Genomic DNA, 21,656 nt, shown 5'->3' with positions numbered 1-21,656 from the left:
GTAAATGTTGAAATAAATGAAAAAAAAAAAAAAATAATAATGGAAACATTAAATTTGTTTGTAAGAAAAATTGACATTAATCAAATGATTCAGAGTGTACAAGGGGCAAGGTCAATTTCCTCTCTCTAGAGATGGTGTTGCCACGGACACCACCGCCAACAACTCTGGTTTTCTGATAATACAAACAATCAACTGTTGCATTGTCTATATTGCTATTGTCAAAGTGGAATTTTATTGGAAAACTACAACCAAAAAAGAAAACAAAATTAACTCGATCGTCTGTGGAAAAATACAAAAATAATGTTTTAATATTTCCACCCCTGGCAAATGATATGACATGATGATATGGTATGTGTGGCATTGGCATACATGCCAACATATGTTTCAAGAACAAGTATTTTATTTTTTTCTAATGACACCAAACGCTATATTATGACTAAACTATACGCACAATATAAGTACTTATGCTCTGTCTTGGTCTTACTTTGGTATTTGACCTATGTTATGTATAGACTTCTGTTTCTGTTGTTCTCATTGGAAAAAAGCACGTGTTTGTTAGGGTTTTCTTTTAGAACTGTATGACAACGGGTGGATAGAAAGCAATCAAGTGAAGAAACATTTTTACTTCTCATTTTTTATTTGAAGAAGTGGTTTATTGCTGATCTTTTTGAACTATAATACAGTGTTAAATATGTACTATACTTTAACTCAAATGATAGAAAATTGGTCGAAAATCGGAGGAAACCCTGATTTATTTCACTTGTGAAATTCATTTTTTGAGGTGCCAAAAGGTGTAAAACTGAAAAAAAAAACTGCATGTTCCTCTTAATTGTCGCTAAATCTTATTTCGGATTCCTGGGGACTTCTTTTTGAATCATCTCGAGACATCCCTAAGTGCGTGTGCAAAGTTTCAAAACTGTTAAATAGTTTTTCTTATGAAGGCAATTTTTTGCCTTCGTTGACTAAACTAATACCGAAAATTTGAGTATTCAATTTTTATTACAAAACAAAGTTGAGATTTTCATAATTGAAACCTCGAAATTTCCAAACTCCATGATTTGGATCCTTAAAAAATTATACATTACGTGTGTGACATTTTATTTTTTACCTTAAGTTTTTTGTCAAAAAAAATGTTAATGATATCTTTTAAGAACACAATGCTTGAGTTCAAAATTAAAAAAAAGCCAAGATATGAAATATCACACTCGTAACGTTTTCTTGATAGTTTTTTATTCTTTACTGTCTCAGTGTGGATTGTAAAATGGTGCTGAAAATTTATATGTATAATAGAAAAAGAATAGTTCACAAAGTTACAGATTTGATTTCCTAATCGAAAATCATGTCACACATGTGTAACGCAAATAAGTAAGATATTTAAACTAAAATATATGTTATTTGCAAATAATTTATTCGAGTATGTTATGATGAAAAACACCTTACGTTTAGTATATTGTTCAAGCTTAACTTTATTAGTATTAAATTAAGTATACAAATTTCGTTACGTAAAATTGTCACACCCGTAACCATAGTAACATTCAAAAACTATACTCTTATTACTTATTGAGCTGCTTTTTTTAAATCTTAAAATTTCTGTATACCTATTCTGTACATTAACTTTTACCTTTGGAATTTCTTAAAATATTTATTTAAGTTAAGTTGAGCCAAGACATTAAGTAGCTCTACAATGGTATTGGTTATAATTTTGCGTAAAATCATATTACCGGATATATACCGTAGATGTGTGATTAATTCCACCTCAACTGAGTTACTACTTGTTCAGAAACAACATTTTAGATATTATTACGAGTTTTTTGTTCGTTTCGTTTGCTTCGGAGGGCACGGCATCGGTACACCACAACGGCAGCTATAAAATTTGACTCAAGTAAGTTTTGTTGTCTCGTAAAGTCTCTCAAAACTTATTGCTTAACTTTACAATACAATCAGTCAACTTAGTTCTTGTTAACGTAGACTCTTTTTTCTCAGCTCCTAGTGCAGGAGTTGTTTTTCTTTTAATAATAATAATTCTTAGAAAACTATAATAAACTTGTGATAACAGATAAATTGTTCTAGGATGTTCGGAAGTCATAAAAATTAGTTATCATTCTTTTTTGGCGGGCCAATAAATTAAGTGAACGATTTATTGTAATAATTACGCAGGCATAAAACCTTTTTTGGTTTTTAAACTTCTTAGCAGCTTCGTGAACTTGTTTTCCTAGAACAAAATTATATTGTGAGTGAAACTTTGTAATTTTATTTATCAATTTAATTTAAAAAGTAAATAAAAAAAAAAAAATTTTGCTACGTCTTTGATAAATTTTCATTCATAAAAAAAAACGTAAATTTACTCATCAAAATTATAGTTAAAAGTTTACATAAGTAACGCACGTGGTTTTTCAAATGAACGAATGAAAACGAAATGAAATGACATTGAATTCATATTTTAAAATTCTTAAACCGTACGAGGTGTTTGGTCTATTTTCAGAAAATTGAGTTCAATAGTAATAATTTATATGTAATTGTCATGTTTTATGCTAATAAAATATGGTACACTGTATAAATAACGATAGAATAAATAATTAAATACAAAAATGTTGATTTAATGATTCGGATAAATTCAATTCGTGCCAAAAAAAAGGAAGGCATTTTAAATTTGACATGGAATTTGGACATTTAAACCAGTTTCACTTGTTTCAGATGGGAAGTTTTTGCCGGGTATCTACCCAGTTATTTTGAGTTTTTTTGCAACATGGCCATTTTCATCTATTTAAGGTCAATTTAAAAATTTTGATGACATGTAAATGGGAAAATTGAGATTCCTAAACCTAAAAGTTTTTTTTTTTGTTAAAATTTAAGCTACATATTTTTAAAGTTCCTATAAATGTAACTTTTCTTTTGGTTTCAAAGAAAGTTGGAAAACAAACCAAAAAACGATGCCAATTTTAACAGGTGTATCAGTATCACACTGCAGCAATTTTTTTTCTTAGTAGGATAGTAAAATAACCAACAAGTTGCTTTTCTAAAATGCCAGGATATCAGGGATGGTATTCATCGGTTCCAATTTATTCACAAGCACAAGTTGCTGCAATTCTTCTGCTAAATGCTAAGATATCTAAACAATCCATAGCGATGGAAAATTGTAATGATTTGAATAGTTTTTTAGTGCAAAATCAACCTAAAATTTTGATCTGGCCTTCAGCAAATTTATAAAAAGGGAAAATATTTCGATTTTTTAGTGATTTTTCGAAAAGCTTTTTGTGTTTATAAAACTAAAAACGCTTTCAAGCCTATCTAACGAGGCATTGGGCGCATTCACAAAAGTAGTGACGTAGTCGAGTTTCAACTAGCTTTTGGAATGCGAATTTGCACTACAAAGCTAGGTGACAGATGCAATACAAAAAAAATGTGTTTTGAGTGGTTTAAATAGCATTTTTTCTTTGACATTCTTCAATTTCCTGATTTTTATTCACATACTGCACAATTAATTTTATTTTATATGCTTTTTTCTAGAGCTCTTGATACCCGGATAGCCGAGTACTCTCCCGAGTACCCGGGTACCCGAGTTTTCGGGTATTACTCGGATAGCCGGGTACCCGGTTGTTTAGTTACCCGAATACCCGGGTACTCGGGTATCAATAGAAAAAAAGTATTTGTTAGGAAAATTGTTGATACTGAGCATTTTAAACGGTAAATAAAACACCATAGGTATAAGATTGAAGGCAAAAATTAAATTCAAAGCAGTTCTCCAGTCAAAGAAAAGATGCAATATCCGCATCGTCTCCGTTCCTCTAGGTGGCTGAACTATGCCCACCGGAGAAGGGTCCTTGCCGTGTGCAAAGATACCTTTCATTTTGTTTATTTTGATTTAAAAAAATTTTCCAAAATATTAAGTAAAAAAAAAAGCGGAGAAAATGAGGTTTGAAAAAAGCTCTCATAGAAAAAAACAATCAAAAATTTGTTTGACATGGTTGTATTGAAATGTAAATATTTCGAGATATACGCAATGCATTTTTCAGATCAAAGTCTTAAATGGATCCTGATAAGATTGTTGAACAAATATATATATAAAATTACCAAAGTTTTTTCGAAATCTTAGAAATAAAAATAAAAAAGTTTCCACTTTTGATTTTTTAAAAATCGAAAAAAAATCAATATGGCTAGGGCTACCTTCAAACGCTTATAACACAAGAACGACGCTACGACGCAACTAATGTAAATGGTTATGGGCTTAAAATGTAGCTAAGAATATACCAATGATTTTTGGTTTTTTGTTAAAAAATTTTTTTTTGAATCCAACATGGATGCCATGGCCATATAAATGGTTTTTGTTTTTTTGTGAAAATTTTTTTTTGTATCCAACATGGATGTAATGGCCTCCCCACTTCGGAGTTAAAATTAAAAAAAACAACAGCAACATTTTTGACAGCTGCCAAAGCGTATGTACAGAGTGGTGCCAAATGTTTGCATGGATTTCAAAAATCCCGATGTCGTTTTTTTGCACAAAATCTATAGAGATAAACAAAAAAACACACCTTACGTTAGTTTTTACTGTCTTAAATTGTAGCTTAGAATATACCAATCATTTTTGGTTTTTGGTAAAAAAAAAATTTTCCACCCATCATAGATCCCATGGCCCTAATACTCTTAAATCAAACGCTTCCAAATAAAACAAACAAATGGCTTTATTGTACCCGGGTACCCGGGTACTCGAGTAATACCCGAAAACTCGGGTACCCGAGTAATTTTAACTAATTTTTTAGTTCTTTTCAGCCAATCAAAACGAGTCGACTACGTAGCACCTAGGTTTGTGAACGCGCCCATTCCTTTTTACTTGCGATATAGGTACTATAGGGCAAGTTTAGGATTCGTAAAAAAAATCGAACTCGAGATAACAATTTTACATGACATTACGATGATGAAGAATGCCAAAAAAGTGGGTCCGGCAATTCTGTCTGTCTGTCTGTCTGTCTGTGTGTCTGTCTCTATCTGGAGCTGCAGCCTAAACGAGTGAAGTGATTTTCTTCAAACTTGGTAGTTAGCAGTTTTTGGTGATTCCCTAGAGGGGAAATTGAAATTTTTTTTTTATGACCAAAACTAACGGTACCTGCCATATAACGGAAATAGAAAAGTTAATTTTTTTCAAAAACGGCTCTAACGATTTTGATTAAAATTTTTGTGTTTAGTACTACACATAAGAGCCAACTTTTTAAATAAAAAAATATTTTTTGTGCCGTTATTAACGGTACCTGTCATAGAACGGTTTTTTTCGTTTCTGAATATCTCGTACAACATTAACCCGATTTAAATGAAAATTTTTATACAAAAGTGTGTAAGTAAAGATAATAATAAAATTTTAGAAAATTTTCAAAAAACACATTTTTGGTTTTTTTAAAAAATATTTCAAAATTTTTTTTTGAAAAATCAATTTTTTGAAAACGGATCAATGAAAAATTTTGAAATTTAGTTTTTATGTGTAAATTAATTATTTCTTCAAAATGGCATACCAACTTTTTTTTTTTTAAATGTTAAAAAATTTTTATATATAAAAAATTATTTTTTTTAAAAACGGCTCCTACAATTTTCGAAAATTTTTTTCTAAAAATACGTTTTTATACAAGAAATAAAATGGCATAATTTTTTTTTTTTTTTTAAGATAATTTAAAACGGAGTTTAATTAATTATAAAAACAGATTTAATTTTTTTATACTACTTATGAAATTTTAAATTTCTTGAATAAAAGCTTTAATATTATTGTTACTTTAAGCATAAGAGCAAGTACGTGCGACCCCAGTCGTGCAATTTATTTTTTTAACGGTCAAACTTTTAAACAAAATTATCGGGTAAATTGTTTTTATTCTCATGACGTCATGACATCTCCATAGTCGTAATGTTAGTTTTGATTAAAACCTCGAATTTTTTAATGACACTCATGAAAACTCAAAAAAATCAACATGTTTTCATTATTTTTACAACAATTAATTCTACTCAACTGGGCAAGTGGGCTTAGCTTGAGTTGATCGGAAATCCGAGCTTTAAGCATCTTTTAATTTTTAAACATTGTACTGTGGGGAATATGGACCACCATAGACTTATAGATTATGTTATTTGATTTATGGATTGTATTAGTTCATATTACCGTAGTTATATCAAATTTTACTTCACGTAATCAGTTTAAAAACAAAAGAAAATTACCGAAACGTAAGACTTGGGATCCGGAAGCTATGAAAACAGCGATTTAAGATGGTTAGATCCAAATGTTGTGTGTAGTTTTCGCACTTTCCTTTGAGAAAATACTTAGGTGTTCCAAATTACCTCTACTTTTTATTTTTAACGTTTTTGAGTTTCTTCAAAATTTATTACATAATTTGTAATCTAACTGATCTAACTGATGAGCCCACTGTCGTACCTGGGCGAAACGCTTTATAAATATTTGGAGTTGAGGTAACTTGAACTTAAAAATTGTATTTGTAATTTTATTTATAATTTTTATTTCGGTTGTTAATTAATCATAAGAATAAACTATTGTTTTGTTTTAAATAAATATTTATTTTTATCGGTTTTATATGATTGGTGGCCCATATTCACCGACCTTACTCTATAAATGGAGAAATATGATAGCACACTATTCGTTTAGCTCAAACCTGCCTAAAACAATGTTTTTCATTTTGCATTTGCCTTATAGAATCTCTCTCATTCGATAAGGCAGTGACCTCAAAGTCTTTAAGTATAGCTCAAAGTATTTAAAAAAAAATGATGATGCAACAAAGGTACAAAATTAGTCGTCATAGCTCACTACGTCATAATTCACGTTTTTTTGGTGTGGGCAACTCCCATAAAAAACTGTATTACTAAAATTTCACAATGTTTGAGCCCAAAACCTTAAAATTGCATCTCGATTGTCAGCGCATGTAACATCTTACCCATGGAAAATTTTTTAATGATATCATTTCTCGGAAACTAGTTTTTTACCTGCATCGAAAAAAAAAACTAGGAAATATCTTTCCTTTCGCTCATCACCTTCGTGTTCACATAACCAAAAACGAATTATCAGTTGAACCCCTCAAATCAGTTGACCTGCAACTGTTGTAAAGTTATAACACTCTAACTAAGGGATTTTAAAAAACGAGGAAGTCTCAAAACACAAAGTGATAGATAATATTTTTAATAATAGATAGACAAGAATTCCTAAAAAAAACAAAAGGTATCATAAAAGTCAACCTAAAAATATTTAAATTTCCAAGTAACCGCATGTGTGCAACAAGCAACAAGTTCAATTTTAAAAAAATCAACAAAATATCTCTGACCAAATATCCTTAAGAATTGCATCATGTTTTTTTGTATTGTTATTTGTGTTTTTAAAATTATAGCCTAGGAATGAGTTCAAAAAATGATTGTTATTATGTTGCTTTCTTGCTTGATTATGACCTATCACACTGAATTTGTTATGCATTTGTAAAATTTCCATCATCAACAATGTTGTTTTTGTTTATTTTGTAAAGTGTTGATATGTTGGAATGGAAACAAGATTTTATTAATTTTAAAATTATAATAACAACAACAACAGATAACAAATCTAGCTCCCGGTTTTTGAGAGTCGCTTCTCTGATCGTCATCGGCTTTTGTGTTTAAAAAAAATAAACAAATTTATTTATAAATAGGCAAAATAAACCTTAAATTGCTGACGTAAATTCATCTTTTTCAATCGTGGTTAGTGCCCAAGCGTGTCGATCATCTCATGCTCCTTAATTTGATAAGATTTTTCATTTGCCAAAAAATAAGCTTTTATATGAATTTGTTGCTTGAACTTGCTCAAATAGCTTAAAAATTGTGTTTATTCAAATGTACATAATTATTTATAATCAAATAAAAAGTTAAATGTAAATGAAAAAAAAAAAACAATTCTTCATTTTTTTCTAAAATTCATTTAAGTATCCCAGACACAATAAATTTATTCACTCTCTATTATATTTAAAGTCTCCATTAAATTTTTGAAAACTGCCATATCTTATACAAGTTTTATTGGGCCTTGATGGTTTTGATATTTTAATTTAGTTTTCGAAAAGAACCAAAAGTTCCTTTTTTTGTTTTTTTTTAATTAATGTGGAAAAATTTAAAAAAAAAAAATTTTTTTTTGAAAAAGCGAAGAAAAAACTATGATTTTCTGTTAAAAACTCTATTAAAAAAAAAGAACTTGTCCAAACAAGGTTTTTGTTTTTGACCAAAGATACGACTATTTTCTTAAACTCATTTAGGTTCAATTTATTCACCCTCCATTAAATTAAAAGTCCTAATTTAAAATGCGATATTTTAAAATTTGTATGCGATGTTACATATTTAAATTTTTAATGGCGACTTTAAATTGGGTCTTAAACATTTCGCATTCTTTAAAGATATGATTTAATTCGAATTTTTGTTCAGAACGGCAATGTAAGGCAAAATTTTTAGTGTAAATGACATTTAATATTCAAAATTTAAAAAATCGGTAAAAGTACTGGGGGGTCATTCCGTAATTTTGAAAATGATAATCGAAAAGACGATATCGTCTCACAGTTTGTTAATCTTTAAAGCTATTTTAAATCAAACCTGATTCATGATTTTCTAAACAGTTTATATAAATACAAATTTTAATATCCTTTGTAGTCGTATTAGTCTAGGTGACCTAGTAGTTGCCTCTTAATAGGATGGCCGAGGTTCGCCTCACGAAATTGGTTGTTTTTTTTTTTCTGTAGATCAATAATCGTCAATAAATAAACGATAGCTAAATAAGTCTCGTTTTCGAAGAATTTGTTCGTTTTTGGGTGCAATATTGGATTTTATAAAAGTGCTAGGAATTAATCCAATCACCGATCAAATTGCAAGCTCCACAAAAAAAAAAAAATGGCTAATTTATACAAATAACCATTTGAAATTATTTAAAAATGTGTAACCACCACTATGCCTACTCATTTTCCAAAATTGTATTCAATGTATGTAAGTTTTCACTTTTGGGTCATTAAAAAAAGTTCATATCGGTTCAATGCAAATTTTCAAAAATTACATAAAATACGCAGTTTCTTAAATAATACTAGTGCCAAAAAAAAAATTTGTATCATTTTCATAAAGAAATAAAATTGACCAAAATAGCCCAACTAAACTATTTAAATTTTGTTTCTTTTCATCCATATAAAAAAGTATTCTATTAAAATGTTCGTTAGTAGTTGCCTCTTAATAGGTTGGCCGAGGTTCGCCACACGAAATTGGTATTGTTTTTTTTCTGTAAGTCAATAATCGTCAATAAATAAACGATAGCTAAATATGTAGGTCTCGTTTTTGAAGAATTTGTTCGTTTTTGGGTGCAAAATTGGATTTTATAAAAGTGCTAGGAAATTATTCCAATCAACGATCAAATTGCAAACTCCACAAAATAAATAATGACTACAAATAACCATTTGGAATTGATTAAAAATGTGTAACCACCACTTTACCTACTCATTTTCCAAAATTGTATTCAATGTATGTACGTTTTTATTTTTGGGTCATTAAAAAAATTCATATCGGTTCAATGCAATTTTTCAAAAATTACTTAGAATACGCATAACAAGGCAGTTTCTTAAATAATACTAGTGCCAAAAAAAAATTTGTATTATTTTCATAAAGAAATAAAATTGACCAAAATAGCCCAACTAAACTATTTAAATTTTTTTTCTTTTCATCCATATAAAAAAGTATTCTATTAAAATGTTCGTTTCTCGTCGGATAGCCGAGTTATTGTCAAAAAACAATTGTATCCTTTTTTCAAATGGAAATTATAAGAAATCTTGGTCGAAAGTTAAGCACCCCCTACGCCATATCAAAAAGTAAACTTTCTTGGTTCATTTGCATTACAAGCCGCTTTTTCCTACGAAATGACTGGGTTATTGCTATTTTTAAGAAAAAACAAGTGAAATTTTTTCTTAAATTTCTCATTAAGCCATATTAAAAGTTCTTAAACACTAGGTCTAGAGATAAAAAAATGAAGATAAATCTTAAATCCATTGCAATAGTTCATTGTCATCCAGTTTTAAGCAATGCTTAAATTTCTGAATCATTCGATTTGAATCGATTTTAGGTAGTCTTCTTTAATAATATCAGCTGATGATTTTATTGAATCGGCTCTTTATGTTCCGAAACTAAAAATTTCACTTGTTCTCATCTGTAATCATTTTTTTTATTACAAATCCATAACTCGTCCTAATGATGTCTATTTTTTGCAAATAAAAAAAACAATAATCACTGAAAAAGAGAACTCCCAGTAGAAAAAAAATAAGTAGGTACCCCCTGTAGTGTGATTGTTGTTTGTTATTTTTCACTCTTTTTGTTTCATCATCTAGCTATATGATAGAGCAAGATAGAAAATATAATATTATCTCTCCCTATACACCAGCTTCAACAGCCCATTTAAAGATTAGAGATCTTACAAATAATAATTTCTTTTGAAACAACATCAACCATAGTCGGACAACGGAACTAAAATCGATTTCAATTTCAATTTTCAGATCAATCAGTTGAGTTTGGTTTAACAGCAAACACACAACATACGTATTTTTTTTTCAACGCAACAGCATCCTCTAACAAAATATGGACAACACATCCGACAATTCGAGATGTGTGGATTGTGGCTCATCTGGAGCAAATCGCAATAGTAATTGCCTTGGCAGAGGTATGTAAAAGTTTTAAATTTTAAGTTTGAAGAGATAAATTATTGTAAAAAAAAACCTTGTTATAGTTTCTGAAGAACAACAAAAGCCTACAAGCCTTAGAGTATTAAGAAAAAACAAGCCACCTGGCCACCCTAAAGATGTAACAGGCTTAACACACGAATGTGGAGTATTTGGAGCGATAGCATGTGGAGATTGGCCTACGCAGGTAAGTTTTATTATTTTTTTTTTATGTTTTTTGCATTTGTTTAAAGTAATGTAGAATATTTTTATAACAAATTAACATTTGAAAGAATGATCTCGATTTCGCATGTTAACATGGCCATGCTTTTGGTTTCATATTCAAGAATTGTAATTAAATCAATCAAATCAATAGTACCTACGCACTAAGATTTGAATCTAGTTTAAGGTTCTTGAAACACTAGAATTGTATTTTGCAACATAAGTTCTTAAACCAGTTGCCCATGCAGCCAATTGGAAAGATTCTATGTAGCAGCATAATAGTTCAACTGAATAGACTTCCGCATGCATATTGTTGATTTGACATTGATTGATGATTTAAGTTCGTATTTCTAGACTTTAAACTTTAAGCTTTTGAAAAATGGATTTGAAAAAAAAAAAACATTTTCAAACACCACGTTTTTATTCTCATGTTTCTTATCATGTTTTTTCTGACGTAATAATAAATTCAATTTTCGTTGTGATTTGCAACTTTAAAACTACGCTATGCGAAAAGTTGAGATAGCTAAATTCAGCCTATATTTTTTGTATCTCTAAATCGTTTATACATAGCCATCATCATCGCCCTTAAACTTGCAATATTAATCTAAAATAAAAATTTAGAAAAAAAACATGCTTAGAAACACAACATTTTAGCTAGAAACTATATAGAATACTGAAACGCGCCTTTAGTTTGTCATTTTGGCAAAAATATATTCATAATTTTATTTTTTCTTATCTAATCGAATTGTAATATGTAGGAAAATAGGTCTTTTTGGGTCATTAACACCAATCTTTAAGAATATTTTACTTATCTATAGATTTATTCTTATCAATTTTTCTGACGAAATTATGAAGAGATTTTTATTTTGCATTGCATGATCTTGAAAATTGTATGATGGGTGTATTTATAAAGAGAGGGACTGATTTATACATTTGTTTTTTAACTAAGAACTAGCCTGTACAAAGAATAATTTATAGACCAACTCTTTACGCACTTCTGACATCAGTTTTGAGCCTAGTACGTAAATCTAACTAAATTTAAGCTTCCAAACACAATTCTCTTCAAAATTAAGGCAAAATAAGATTATGAAGAGAATTTTGTATTGAAGCTTAAATTTAGATCATCAGTTTTGAGCCTAGTATGCAGCTAGGCTCAAAACTGATGATCAATGCTACCCAATTACGCATTTTTTTTAAAGTAAAATTGGAAAGAATCCCATAATTATTAGAATTATCTTTCGGCAAAAATTTGGCGATTACATCAAAAGGAAAAGTTTTCGTTAGTGTTACTTAACCCTCTGTAAGCGCACCTCTTTTTTGTGACGTTATAGGCACACGTTTGCGAATTTGGCTTCTACTTTTTCATGGCGCTAGAGCTTTTTTCTTTCTCATATTTTATAGAGTAGACGCATTTGAAATTGATGTAGAATTTCCCGAGGAATTCGAATATTTTATTCAGAATTTCTAAAAAATATATTGTCACCATTATAAAAAGACTTTTTTGCACCTACTTTTTTGAAAAAAATGTAATTTTTTAATTTTTGTCGTGCCAAATTCGCACCCGTGTGCCGACAGAGGGTTAATAAGGATACGTAGAAAACATAGACAGGCCTAAAACTGTTATAATTGGTTCTTTTTATACGAATTTTATTATTCCGAAACCTATGTCATTGCTACAGTAGTAAATATGGTCCTTCCTCTTTTATTTCCTATTTTTTCGTTCGTTATTTAAACTGCAGAGTATCAATTTTCTTCCAACAATCTACACGTAGAAAAATAATCCACTTTGAATCAAGATGACGATCTTCTTAAATTTATCTACTTATAAAAATAATATTTTTTCTAATAAAAATAAATGGAGTCCATTTAAACCCTGTGAAAATCAAGGTTTAACTTCATTGCATTTTGAAAATAATGGTGTTTTCGTTTGGTTAAATAAATCAATTTATTTTTTTATCTATAAATATATCAAAAAAATCACTTTTTGATCTGTTCAACTACAATTAAGTAGTCGAAACAACAGTTTTTTGACAGATTTAGATCAAAAAAATAAATTGATTTTTTTACCAAACGAAAACACCATAGTTTTCTTCTTCAAAGAATCAAAAGATTTCTCAATATTTGTATGTGCTTGCTTATTACAATAGATAGATTCAACAAAAAATAAAAGGGTTTTCACCTTAATTTAAAAGAATTATTTTCTTTCAATTTTGGTTGGGCATGCATTTTGCTGCGTAGATGCATTGTTAAGGTGCAAGAAATTAAGAAGATTTATGTACTTATTTTAAGACGGCAGTCTTCCATTTGTTTTAAGAACATCTTTTTTCTCCTTGTTGGAAATAAAGAAATGCAATTGTAAACGGATCTGTTTTGAACGATATTGTTCATGAACCGATTTTGTTATGCTTTTCGCAAGCAAAAGCAAAGTACAACTCAAACTTATGATTTATTAACATGAGTCGTTTTTTTTAACATTCAGAGTTTGAAAAAATGCTAGATTTGTCGATTTTTAACCGATTTAAGATTTAATGAAAATGAAAATGAAAATATAATGAAAAAGTAGACTTTATAAACTCAAGAATTTGAAAAATCCCATTTTTGCTAACCATTTTTTGCATATTGACATGGATCTTAAGCATATAATAATACTTGAAAATGTTATATCTTACGAGGTATTCCCATGAAAATGCGGTGAAATTTTTCAGAGAATAAACAAATTTTTCAGGTTCAATCGACCCTCAACAAATAAAATTTCTGTATTGGGTTAAAATGATTTTTTTTCCTCCGACAATTTTCAGCCGATTTTCATAAAAATACATACTTCATTAGATTTTGAAATAAAGAACGCTGTCCAAAACAATTTTGAAACAACGAAAATCCGTTGAAAACCGACAAAACAATAATTTTTATCACGACTGAAATAAGAAAAAAACCATTAGGGTTATATTGAAAAACGAAACATGTAATTGTACTCTATTTTAAAGACCCTACAAAAGTTTATTGGTCCTGAGAAAAGCATATTAATTATTTCTTTTCCTTTCACTTCACTTTCAATTTAAGCAAAGTTAATTAATTCATTAACATTATTCTTATTCATTTTTTTCAGATTGATGTCGCTCAACTCATTTGCTTAGGCTTAGTTGCTCTTCAACATCGTGGTCAAGAATCAGCTGGTATTGTAACAAGCATGGGAAAATGTTCAAAAAATTTCAACGTTCACAAAGGCATGGGTATGATTAATAATTTATTCAACGATGACAATATTAAAAAGCTCAAGGGAAACCTTGGAATCGGACACACAAGATATTCCACCTCGGCTGCATCCGAAGTGGTCAATTGCCAACCATTTGTAGTTCACACAGCACATGGTGCCATAGCCATTGCTCATAATGGAGAGCTTGTCAATTGCGAGCAATTGAGGCGTGAAGTTCTTGGAAGAGGTGTGGGACTTTCTACACACAGTGACAGTGAACTTATTGCACAATCACTATGTTGTAGTCCTGATGTTTCAGAGGTTGGTTAAATTTTTTTACTGTTGACCTGGGCACAGAGTCTAATTTTTTGTTTACTTAATTGCAGAGAGACGGTCCTGACTGGCCAGCAAGAATTCGTCATTTTATGACCCTTGCTCCACTTTCGTATTCCCTAGTTGTAATGCTTAAGGATAAGATCTATGCTGTTCGTGATTCTTATGGCAATCGTCCACTGTGTATAGGCAAAATTGTTCCAATCAATATTGGAGGAGGTAAAATAGAAGATGCACCTGCTGAAGGTTGGGTTGTATCAAGTGAGAGTTGTGGTTTCCTATCAATTGGAGCCCGTTATGTTCGAGAAGTTGAAGCTGGTGAAATTGTTGAAATGACACGAAATGGTATTCGTACCATCGATATCGTAGGACGTCCTGATTCCCAGATAAATGCATTCTGCATCTTTGAATATGTCTACTTTGCTCGAAGTGATTCCATTTTTGAAGGACAGATGGTCTATTCTGTGCGACTGCAGTGCGGTCGGCAATTGGCTAGAGAAGCTCCTATCAAAGCAGATATTGTTAGTTCTGTACCTGAATCTGGAACAGCAGCAGCTCACGGTTATGCTAGAGAGGTTTGTATTTCTTAAAGTTTAAAATAAGTCTAATTGTTAGCTAAATGCTCTTTTTCTTTTAACAGTCTGGATTACATTTTGCTGAAGTTTTATGCAAAAACAGATATGTTGGTAGAACATTCATTCAACCATCGACACGACTTCGTCAATTGGGTGTAGCCAAGAAATTTGGTGCACTCTCTGAGAATGTTGAAGGCAAGCGTTTAGTACTTATTGATGATTCCATTGTCCGAGGTAATACAATCGGACCTATAATTAAACTTTTACGAGATGCTGGAGCTGCAGAGGTTCATATTCGAATTGCAAGTCCTCCACTACAGTATCCTTGTTACATGGGTATTAATATTCCAACCAGAGAGGAACTTATTGCAAATAAATTGGACGCAGAACAATTAGCTAGACATGTTGGTGAGTTCAAAATTTCATTCATTTTTTGTGCAACCAGGCATTAATTCTGTGTTTCTTTTTTTCTTAGGAGCCGACAGTTTGGCATATTTAAGCGTGGAAGGTTTAAAGAAAGCCGTACAAATGAACAAAACAAGCTCGAATAAAAAGAAAGACGGTTATTGTACAGCTTGTCTAACAGGAGATTATCCTGGTGGAATCCCGGAGGAATTAAGCTGGTAGTTAGGAGTTACATTTTGAAAAAAACAGCTTGAAATCTCTTTATAGAATTATTATTATGTAGTATTTAAATTCTATTTACAATACATAGTTATGAATATAAGAAAAACATTTATATTTAACAAAAAAAAAATCAAAAATCAAACAACACAGTACGACAGAAGTTTTGCATTCGAATTTGAAAAAAAAAAAATGCATTCACTGTGCGCTACTATTATAACATTCTCTTTTTTTTCTAATTAAATAAATATAAGTTTTAAAATTAGTTTCAATGTTTATTTCAAATTAGTTGCAGTTGAAAACCCTAAAGAAACAAAATAAGGATTAAGTAATCCATCGCACAAAGAACTGACATTTACGATACCAAACTTTCCTTAAAAACAATATCTTTTATGCAAAAGTTCTTACAAAAAAAAAAAAACAATTTCCAGGAAACCTAGTTTACAAAGTGAATTGAATATATTAAAAAAAAAAAAGAAGCCAAATGCCACACAGGTAACTTCTCATTAATGCCCTTGGACTTTTCATGATATTGTCGGTTAATTTTTACTGGCTCGGCCTAGTTTGAAGACATTTGCAAATTTTGAAAATTTCTATCAACTTTTACAGTTTTGTCGAATTTTTAAAGTAAATAACTTCAAAACTACTTGTAATTTATCGATATTTTGTAAGGAAACATTAAAAATTCGGATTAGCATAAATATAGGGACTTAAACCTTGGATAAACTTGAGCATTAAAATTCAGAAATTCTCAAAATAAGGGAGACCCTAACTTTCATTTATAAATTTTGTACACAGAAAAATATAAATATTAGAGCAAATTTTTCGAAAAACAGATTCAGATTCTAGTAACCTAAAGACGGAGAGATAACGTCAGAATTTTCAAAGTGACAAAACGCACCAATTAAAAGAAAAGATAAAATTATGTTGAAGAGAAAACTCCGAGAAACTGCATTTTTTACTTGCGATGTAAGTACTATACGAGTATATCAAGTTATGCATTCGTACAAAAAAAAGTTGAGATAACAATCAGGCATGACATTACGATGATGCTAAAAAAATGGGTCCCGGAAGTTCGTCTGTCAGCCAAAACGGATGGACCCATTGATTTCAAACTTAGTATGTAGCGTTATTTGGCGACTCTCCAGAGGAATTTTTGGAATAAATTTTCTTGGGCCAAAAATAACGGTACTTGTCGTACACCGATTTAAGTAAAGTTTAAAATTCTGGAAAACGGCTCCAACGATTTTGTTAAAAAAATTAAGGTTTAGATGTTGATTAGTGATTTCTACAAAAAATTAGTGGTTTAAAAAACCGCTCTAGCGATTTTGAATTTTTTTTCTAAAAATGCATCTCAATAAAACAAATACATACTTGTGTTGAAGAGCAATTTGATTTCAGATGTTTTATTACTTTGAAAACCATTTTTAAGTGTTTTGTTTTTATTTGTATGTACCTACAATTATTACATTTTTAATAATTATAGTTATATTTATATAATTATAATTATATTTATACATATGTATATAAAAAGTCCTAAAAATGGGATCGGGTCAAAATTCTGCCCTCAAAATTCTGCTTTTTAAAATTCTGCTTTTCAAAATTTTACCAGCATTATATTTGAACAAAACAAAATCTGCCAATTCTGTTTTTTAATAGCATATGCGCTGGCTAAAGAATAATAAACCTCATTAATGTAATTCAACATTGGTACTTTCGTAAATTTCTTTTGTTTAAGTGTCGCAAATATTTTTTAAAATGCATAAGTACTGAATTTCTTTCAAATAAAATCTATAAACTACTTGTAAACGATGTTGTTTCATACAAAATATTCCTTTTCTTATTAAATTTTGTTTAATATTCATCTTTATTTGATAAATTAATAAATTTTTAATTATTTTCGGAAGTGATTATATTAAAAACCTTTTCTTAATATTTTCGAATTCATTCATTTATAAAACAAAAATGAATATGCATTCAACGAATGCATATTTTATTTTTGTTCTAAGTTCTAAGCTATTGCGACTTTCGTCTGGATTAAATTTTTAAGATTCGTCTTCAAAATTTAAGTAAAATTAAAGCTTACCATTTTACAAATAAGAACATTCACAAAAAGAAAATTTTAAATATTATAAAAAATTACTCATACGCCACCCTATTTTTTTTTTTTTTTTTGTGGTAAAATGTTCATTTTAGTTGTAATCTCATTAAAATAAAACAAAAAAAGAATATGATCGTTTATTGTGTTCACTTGCACTTCAATTTATTCATATCTACAAATTAAAAAAAAATTATTAATAAATATAATCGGTGTCATTGCCATGTAAAAAAAGAGATTCCCTATATTCCACATTTTTGACCTGATAACTTATTGGTTAATGAACCAATCTAGAAAATATATGAGAATTTATGGCGATTATTTAAAAGAAGCATGAAGATGCAAATTTAATTCAATTCGTTTATAGTCGCTAACACATCTTTAGCTACCATTTATATTGATATTTTATTTAAAGTATAAAAAATGTTTAAACATTTGCTTGATACGAAAACATTTTATGATGCTGAAAAAAAACTATGGAAAGGACCTAAGAAAGAGATCAAAACTGGTTCAGATATATCATTGGGTCATTTCATTAAAGAAGCATTACTTATTCAACCGGATCACATATCTCAGGTAAACATTTTTTTTTTAAATCGGGGAAGCTATCGGTTTGCTGAAATCTCAAAAGTGAATCAAATATTTAAAGAGACAAATAAAAAAATAATCGAATAATTTCTGAATTGTTTAGTAATAGAAATGCATGTCTGATAAACAAACATCCATCATTGCATAATTTATCTTTTCATATTATAGGTTATAGCTTGTTTATCGTGCAATGAGTTAACTTTTCTATATGCACGCATAACGCATTCATTAATTGTACTTTTTAAATACAGGGTGTCCCAGAATAATTTAAGGAGAATTTAATGGATGATTTTTGGTTATATTCGAAGAAAAAAATTGTTCTACAGTTACGCTTTATCTGCAAAGTTGATCCCATTAGCGGTGATTTAAGAAAACCCTTATACTTTGGCATGCCTTTACTCATGCTAACGATAATTTAAGAAGAAACTCCGAAACTGTTTGTTCGATTTCAAAAAAATAATTTTTGGATTTTTAAAAAAAATTTGAAATTTTTTTTTTGAAAAATCAATTTTTCGAAAACGGAACATTGAATTTTTTTGAAATTTTGTTTTAAGATGTTGATAAGTGATTTCTACAAAATGGCATACCAACTTTATTTTAAAACTTTTTTTCCAAAACATTATTTATAAAAAATTAGTTTTTTTAAAAAACTGCTCTAACGATTTTGGAATTTTTTTTCTAAAAATGCATCTTAATAAAACAAATGAAATTGCATATATGTACCTGTTTTGGAGGGCAATTTGTTTTTAAATGTTGTTTTATTCCTTTGAAAAAACGATTTTTTGTGTTTTTTTTTGTCATAATACTCTTATACCTACAATAATAACATTTACTATATTTATATATAAAAAGTCATAAAAATTCTAGCAACTTGAACCCTAAGAGCAAGTTCGTGCGACCCAGTCGTGCATTTTATTTCTTTTTGCTTGCAATATCTACATCAATTAATATAATCAAGAGCAAATCTTTAAATTTTCCTTACCTTATTCCGGGACACCCTGTAAAGTTATGATAATGATATGAAAATAAAAAAAAGACAAAACCTGAGAGTGCTTATAAGAGGGTGGAAATTGAAAAAAGGGGTGCAAAAGCCCCCTTTTTTGGTTTTTTTCAATATAATATGTACCTCGTAAACAAAGCAACATTTTGATATAATTGCATCTAAAAATTTTTGTAAGGAATTAAATTTCCTATCAGAATAATAGTGGAGTAACTAAAGCTCAAAAATTGGCAATATTAGGGAACCCGGCCGAACAGCTTAGATTTTGATGATCTTTTTTTTTCAAACGTCGGTAATTAAAAATACTTTAAAGTCTATAGATTAAAAATTGCCGGTGTTGCCGTTTTGATTTGTTAAATTTAATTGAAGATTTTTGTGAACAAAAACAAATTTTTTTCAAAAATTTTTCTTAAATTTCATAAATTAATTGATGCCAAAAGATTGTCTATTAAATTCAAGGAAAAAAAATATATGGGAGTGAGGGACAATCTTCCATAGTTAAAGCGACAGATGCAATTTTCTTATTAATTGACTTCAAATACAAAAAAAAAATATTTGAACACAAGGGCAACACCTACAATATTCAAATATACATTTTTTAAAAGCTAGAAGCTTAGTCATATATGTAAAATTAAAATTAAGTTAATTGAATGAACGACTTTTGAAAGAATGGTAATTGAACTCAGATTTTTGAAAAAAAAAATTATTGAAAAAATTTTAACATGTCTTTTTTTAAACTTGGTCATAATATAAAATGCATTTATTTTCAAATTTTTTTGGCCGCATTTATTATGATTTCAAATTATAAAAGGAAATGTCAATATGTATTACGGTTTATGAAAAAAATTAAAAAGTATTTCATTTTCGAAGAACTTACTGTTGAAAGTTAAATAGCAAAAATTTAAAGTTCCTATTTACCACAGTCTTTGAGAAAATTAATTATTTCAATGCAAAAATTCAGTTTTAATAAAAAAACCATTGAAATTGAAGTAATTTTTCATTTTTTTTTTTCAAAAGTGTGATATATTTTACCTTTTTTGCTTCGAAATTCAACTGATAATATTTATGGCCAAAAATTTTTTAAATAAATTCATATTTTATTAGAAAAAGTTTGGAAAAAAGTCTAATAACATTTTTTTTTTAAATTCTGAGTTTGAGGACCATTTTTTCAAAAAGTCTTGATTAAATTTAGTGGATTTAAATTTAAGAGATAAGAATGAGCTTCTGGCTTTTTAAAAATGTATTTTAAAATATTGTAGGTGTTGCCGTTGGTTTCAAAATATTTTTTTTGTGTTTGAGGTCAGAATGTTAGAAAATTGCATTTATCGCTTAAACGATGGAAGATTGTCCCTTACTGCCTTTTATATATTTTCCTTAAATTACCTAGAGAATCTTTTGCTATCATTTGTTTTATGAAATTTAAGCAAAAAAAATGGTTTTGTTAAAAAAAAATAATTTTAATTTTAAAAAACAATACGGCAACACCGGCAATTTTTAATCTATAGACTTTAAAGTATTTTTAATTACCTACGTTTGAAAAAAATCGTCAAAATCAGAGCTGTTCGGCCGGGTTCCCTAATAATTTGCTTTAGTTACTCTACTATAATGTTATTTTAAATATTGAAACAAAACAAATTTCCATACCAAAACAGTCGAAACAAACATAAAAAAAATTTAAAAAACAAATTTTTTTGGAGTTTTTTTTTCTTTTTTTTGTTTTATTTTTTGGGTTGAGATAGACTTAAGCAATTAGAATTACTCTTATAAAAAAAGTAGATAAAATTTGAGGGAAAATACGATAACGTAGGAACCAAGAAAAATTGATATCGGCTTTTTGTAGAGTTGTATAATACAGTGATTGTTTATTACGCGAATGGGGTTCTATCTCCTCCCGCCTGAACGGGCAATTTTCTAAAAAAGTACTTAAATAAAAAAAAAAATAATTAAAAACAACGGCAACACTAACAGTTATGACAGTTACTTACTAACAGTTACTTTATCGATCAATTTCGTGTTGAAATCCACAGTCTTTACTAAAATATTATTCAATGTAATTTTTAAAATTTTGTTTCAAAAACAGTTGTCTGAAATGACTTGATTTTAAAATTGAAAATGTATAACTCAAGCTTTCGAAAAAAGTTGTTGTTTTTTTTTTTTAGAAAATTGCCCCTCACAATTAACTCAAAAAAATCCGATTTAGAACGTTTCTTTTGTATATTCTCCCGTTCAATTCTATTTTATTTTGATTTAGTTTTTCTTATCACTCAAAATTCGCAAAAATAAATTCAAAACCTATTAACTTTAGTTAATAACTCAAATTAATGGTTTTACTTTAATATTCTTGGGTCCT

At 29.0% G+C, this 21,656-nt stretch overlaps 2 protein-coding genes across 3 annotated transcripts in view; one reads left to right on the top strand and one right to left on the bottom strand.

Annotated features, from left to right (window-relative positions):
• LOC129908207 (bifunctional phosphoribosylaminoimidazole carboxylase/phosphoribosylaminoimidazole succinocarboxamide synthetase) overlaps positions 1–21,656 on the bottom strand; it is a 91,177-nt gene that overhangs the window by 8,199 nt on the left and 61,322 nt on the right. The gene's annotated exons all lie outside the window — the stretch shown is intronic.
• On the top strand, positions 1,764–15,885 carry LOC129908203 (amidophosphoribosyltransferase-like). 2 transcript variants are annotated; one of them, XM_055984561.1, is made up of 7 exons: positions 1,764–1,882; positions 10,512–10,675; positions 10,742–10,881; positions 14,002–14,409; positions 14,475–14,996; positions 15,062–15,404; positions 15,472–15,885. In XM_055984561.1, the coding sequence occupies exons 2-7, from the start codon at positions 10,594–10,596 to the stop codon at positions 15,621–15,623; spliced, it is 1,647 nt and encodes a 548-aa protein (XP_055840536.1). In that variant the 5' UTR covers positions 1,764–1,882; positions 10,512–10,593; the 3' UTR covers positions 15,624–15,885. The 2 variants fall into 2 exon arrangements, with proteins under 2 accessions (XP_055840536.1, XP_055840537.1); XM_055984562.1 differs by lacking the exon at positions 1,764–1,882 and adding an exon at positions 2,025–2,230.

This window comes from Episyrphus balteatus, chromosome 2, assembly GCF_945859705.1.
Source record: "Episyrphus balteatus chromosome 2, idEpiBalt1.1, whole genome shotgun sequence".
Lineage (NCBI taxonomy): Eukaryota > Metazoa > Arthropoda > Insecta > Diptera > Syrphidae > Episyrphus > Episyrphus balteatus.
The sequence above is the reverse complement of the archived record's forward strand: the minus strand, read 5'-3'. Positions and strand labels throughout refer to the sequence as shown.